The sequence below is a fragment of the Penaeus japonicus genome, unplaced genomic scaffold (assembly GCF_977035675.1).
Source record: "Penaeus japonicus unplaced genomic scaffold, GWHDUDI00000001_assembly GWHDUDI00000014, whole genome shotgun sequence".
NCBI lineage: Eukaryota > Metazoa > Arthropoda > Malacostraca > Decapoda > Penaeidae > Penaeus > Penaeus japonicus.
Window position 1 is genome coordinate 26224153 of NW_028234416.1, and position 5000 is coordinate 26229152.

The 5000-nt window shown below is 37.9% G+C and overlaps 1 protein-coding gene across 1 annotated transcript in view; it reads left to right on the forward strand.

Moving 5' to 3' along the window:
* Nucleotides 1–3267, forward strand: part of LOC122251683 (uncharacterized) — a 5142-nt gene extending 1875 nt beyond the window's left edge. Inside the window, exons 4-6 of the mRNA XM_043013774.2 lie at nt 545–697; nt 1364–1441; nt 1801–3267. Of these exons, the coding sequence (XP_042869708.2) occupies nt 545–697; nt 1364–1441; nt 1801–1946 (377 nt within the window). The 3' untranslated portion in view covers nt 1947–3267. The remainder of the gene's footprint in view (nt 1–544; nt 698–1363; nt 1442–1800) is intronic.
* Nucleotides 3268–5000: the final 1733 nt, after the last annotated feature.

Genomic DNA, 5000 nt, shown 5'->3' on the forward strand with positions numbered 1-5000 from the left:
TATTCGTCTTTCGGTTCATTGTTTATTCATCCTGATCCTGTATTCATCCCTTTATCAAGCTTTCTTATTCATCGTTTTATACATTGTTTTATTCACATGGTTGTTCACCGTTTCATTAATATAGGTTGCTCAGTGCGTTATTCATCTATGTTTTTCATTTTGTTCACCTTATTTGTTCACATCTTTTAACTAAATTCTCGTTTTTTCATCACATTCATTAACTATTTTTTTTCCATATTTATTACTGTTCATCAATCTATTCACATCATTTATTTTAATCTTACCCATCTCACTTATTCATCATTTTCACTTACTTATCCAAATTTATTCGTCCTACATCTAATACATATTCACAGAAACAACGATTTTTTACACACACACACACACACACACACACACACACACACACACACACACACACACACACACACACACATATATATATATATATATATATATATATATATATATATATATATATATATATATATATATATATAAATGTGTGTGTGTGTGTGTGTGTGTGTGAAATCTTCCTTTACAGATTACGAGAAGCAAGGCCAGAGGTACTACAAGATCTACTCTAACAAAAAATGGCAAGAGGCCTTCGACCACTGCCGAGCCGAGGGAGGCCAGCTAGCGATAGCCAACACCCCTGACAAGGAGACGGAGGTGTCGGACATCATGAAGAGTGAAGGTATGCTCATGCTGACGTGAGGGTAATCAGATCATGTGACTATGTGTTGATAGGACTTATGATGTGATGACGACGCGTTGGTGAGAGTATTATGATCATGGGGATGATGAAAGATGGGGAATAATAGGGAACACTGTGTTCTAAGTGAGGGAGGTAAACGAGAAGTGTGATGAGAATGATAATTGTGATGATGATGATGATGATTATGATAATCACAATGATAATGATAATGATGATAAAAATGAAAATGATCACAAACATGATAATAATGATAACACTAGCAACGGCGGTGCAACAACTACTAATGATAAAAATAAGCATGACAATAAACGTACAGGAAAGAAAATAATACAATCTCAAAGGCAGAATCTGGCACGAAGACCCTAACAATACCAGAATATAAATCGTAAATAATGAAGAAATTCGAGTACCAGATGCAGGGGAAATCCGGTAAATATATTCGATAATAGAATCCTGAAGAAATGACTAGGTACACGAGATACCCGGAAAACAGAATCAAAAATAGAATCCTAATCAAAAATAGAATCAAAGGAAGAAGCACACGGATAAATGCTTGTAGAAAGTCACTGTTTTTTCTGTCTTTTGTGTACGTGTGTGATTCCGCCCTATGTGCATTAATTAACCTGTTGTTTCTTCTCTCCGAAGGTTTAGATAGAGCATGGGTGGGATTATACAAAAACACTTCTGCTCTGATTGTGAAAACTGCTTGGCTTCCGAGGACTGGTGAGTAGGGTACTAGAATCACGTGCAATGTCGTGCATGCAGATATATAGACATACATATTGACAGACATTCGCACATACATACATACTTACATAGATACATAGGAATACATACACACACTCACACACACAAACACACACACACACACACACTCACACACACACATACAAACACACGCACATACAAACACACACACACACTCACACACATACAAACACACACACACACAAACACAAACACACACACACACACTCACACACATACAAACACACACACACACACACACACACTCACACACACAAACACACACAATTAAAAAAAAAACAAAAAAAAACTCATACCCCTTGTCTCTCCCACAGGACAGATTCTCTATGAGAGTCGCCACGCAGAAAGTACTGGTTCAAGGTGTTTTATACTCAAGATTACAAATGCCGTGGCTTTGACCACGAACCAGGGAATCAGCTGTCACCATAGACTATCGTATATTTGTCAGAGGACTTCATGATAAGACTGGGAAGAAAATAAAAGTTTTCTTTCGATATGATATACAGGGCTAGAGAGAAAGGTGAGAGAGAGAAAGGTAGATAAAAGGAGAAAGAGAAGGAGGGAAAGAGAGATGGAAATAGGGAGAGATAGAGCTAGAGGGAGGAGGAGAGAGAGATAGGTGGAGAGAGAGATAGCGAGCTAGAGGGAGTAGAGAGTAGGGAGTAAGGAGTAGAGTAGAGTAGAGGGAGGGAGAGAGAGAGAGATAGAAGGAAGGAGAAATAGAGATAGCGGGATGAAGAGAGAGAGAAAGAGGGAGGAAGAGAATGATAGAAAGAGGCAGATAGTTACAAAGAGGGGGAGGATAGAGATAGAAGACAGGAGAGATAGAGATAGAGGGAGCGGGAGAAAGAGAGATATACTGTAGGGAGGAGAGGAGAAAGAGAGAGATGGATGGAGAGAGATAGATATAGAGATAGAGGAAGGGAGAATCTGACTGACTGACTCATAGATAGATAGATAGATAGATAGATAGAGCGTGTTTACGTGATTGTTTGTGTGTATCTCAAAAGGATGAAGTTACATAGGTCATCCTCATACCCATCATTGCCCCTGCTATAGAGCAGATCTAAAAAAAAGGTTTACGTTTCATTAACAAATTAAACTATGTTCAGTAATTAAGGCAGAGAAATTACAAGAATACAAAGTCAATTGCTTACATTTCAAGAGAATAGTTTAACACGATAAATTCTCCCTATCACCCAACGCTGACAAAATGAAACAAAATAAGGAGATATTTTATCATATGGGCACGAAAAACTATTGGTATCTAAAAAAATATGATGTATCACATTTGATCTTTACCCACATACGTACATACACATTTGAAGCAAAATTCCAATTCCTGTACCTCGTCAAAATGTCAATCCTCTGGCCATTCCTAAATTATCCATTTAGCCTATTTAGAAAAAAGCTGTTATCTCTGCATTTCTAACTGTGCACTGATGTGTGTAAGTAACCCCGGTCACCTAGAACACCTTCGATTTTTTTTTTTCCTGTTCACATCCTGCAACAAGAAACTCCTATCAATATCTACACCCTTATCTAATTCTCCTTTAAACAGAGTCTTTCCATTGGCTCTTACGCCTCTGATAAGTGGTTTCTGTTTTTATCACTAGGTACATGAAGTGTTTTAATGTGTCGTTTTTCTTAATCCTAACTTCTTTTTTTTCTGTCAAAGTCGCGTGTTTGATAGCGCCTTGTGACATCATATTTAAATAAAAGTGTTTTACGCATGGCAACTTCATTTGATTTTATGTACTGTAAGGCCCACTTCTAAACTTTACGGTGACCTTTTTGAAAGAACTTTTGTGAATAAATAAGCACAAATAAATAGTGAGTACTTCTGTAACCCTTCCTACATCTACAGTATTTCTCCGATTTTTTTTCGTGTTTGTAATTAAGGGTCAGATGTACCCACATCGAAAAAGACGGAAAACAGTAATAATATACACAGTGCTTGTCGCCCCGCCGACCACTGTCAAGCATCTGTAAATAGTCCTTTGCTACAATGCTTACGATATTAGTAACGATAGCACAAGAACACTTTATAGAAAAAGTTTTACTAATCATGTATGTGAAAAATGATGAATGCAGGTACTGAACTGCACCAGAAAATGCACGAAAATAGAAGTTTCACCCCTGCTTGGATTAGTCAGGTAGTAAAACTCTTTCTATTTCCCTATTTCTGTCTCTTCTCTCCTCCTCTTCCCTCCTCTCTCTCTCTCTCTCTCTCTCTCTCTGTCTCTCTCTCTCTCTCTCTCTCTCTCTCTCTCTCTCTCTCTCTCTCTCTCTCTCTCTCTCTCTCTCTCTCTCTCTCTCTCTCTCTCTCTCTCTCTCTCTCTCTCTCTCTCCCTTTCTACAGAACAAGTTGTCCTCGACTTGCAAAGATATATAGCATCAAAATATTGGGCATGCATGGGCAAAAGTGCAAAAACAAGGAATAAGATAAATAATATACGCGTTTTACTATAACCCTCTTTCAATGTAGTATGAACATTCAACACCCCAAGTGATCAAACATCTTGATTGTGCAACGAAACCCACATATTATCTCTCTCAACATCTCTCTCAAGATGGCAGCGTCGGGACATCGGGGTTGACAAGGCTGGTTTGCCAAGCCGTTCTGATGGAATCATCTTCAACTTGCAGACCTGGAATGATGTCACAGAGTAGGGCCCAATGCATACATAACAATTTCATTAATGATTGGCAGTGCCAAAATAGTAGCGTGGGAGGTAGAGTGTATAAGATATTGCATGTGTATAGATATATCAAAATATTATTTAGAGAAAACTGAAGTAATGATGATTAACTTATCTTGCTTGTTGTTGTCTTACGTCATGTCGCCAGATGATGCGGCATGTGGTTTAACCGACACATTCGATTGGGAATGTTAAAATGGCGCAGAATGGGTCAAGTAAGTTATGAGTTGGTAACCGACCTCTGCAATTCTGTTAAAAGCACTAAGGGAGACATTGATTCCATTGCAACAATTGTAGCATCAGATTATGTTGCTGGAATAAACTAGATAAAGAAAATTATTTAACAGATGAAGGGAAGATGGAAACATATTGCAATACGATGTCAAGATAATTCAAATCACGTGACCTTGGCTGTAATAATCCATATCTACTCTTTATATTACTTATAAAGAGTAGATATGGGTATACCAAGTTGGATTTCAGAGAACGCACATGATGTTTTGAATTGTGATGAGAGGCCTGGAATAAAAGTTCATTACTAGTGTAAGAAAAAATAGAATCACAAAATAAAAGGAATTCATTGCTTATGAGCGACAATCTAAGAAATCAGAAAGTAAAAGAGTTAGACATCATTAATATTCGAAAGGTTACATATCGAAAGGTTACATATAAGTACTTAATGATATGAACAAGATATGGTCGTTACCTTACTCGAGGTGAGTTCTCCAAGGGAGGCGTGTGGCTGCTTGGCCGGAAAACGTTGCCGTGCTGGCGGTATCTCTTCTTCTTAACCTGACCTTATGCTAGGTCAA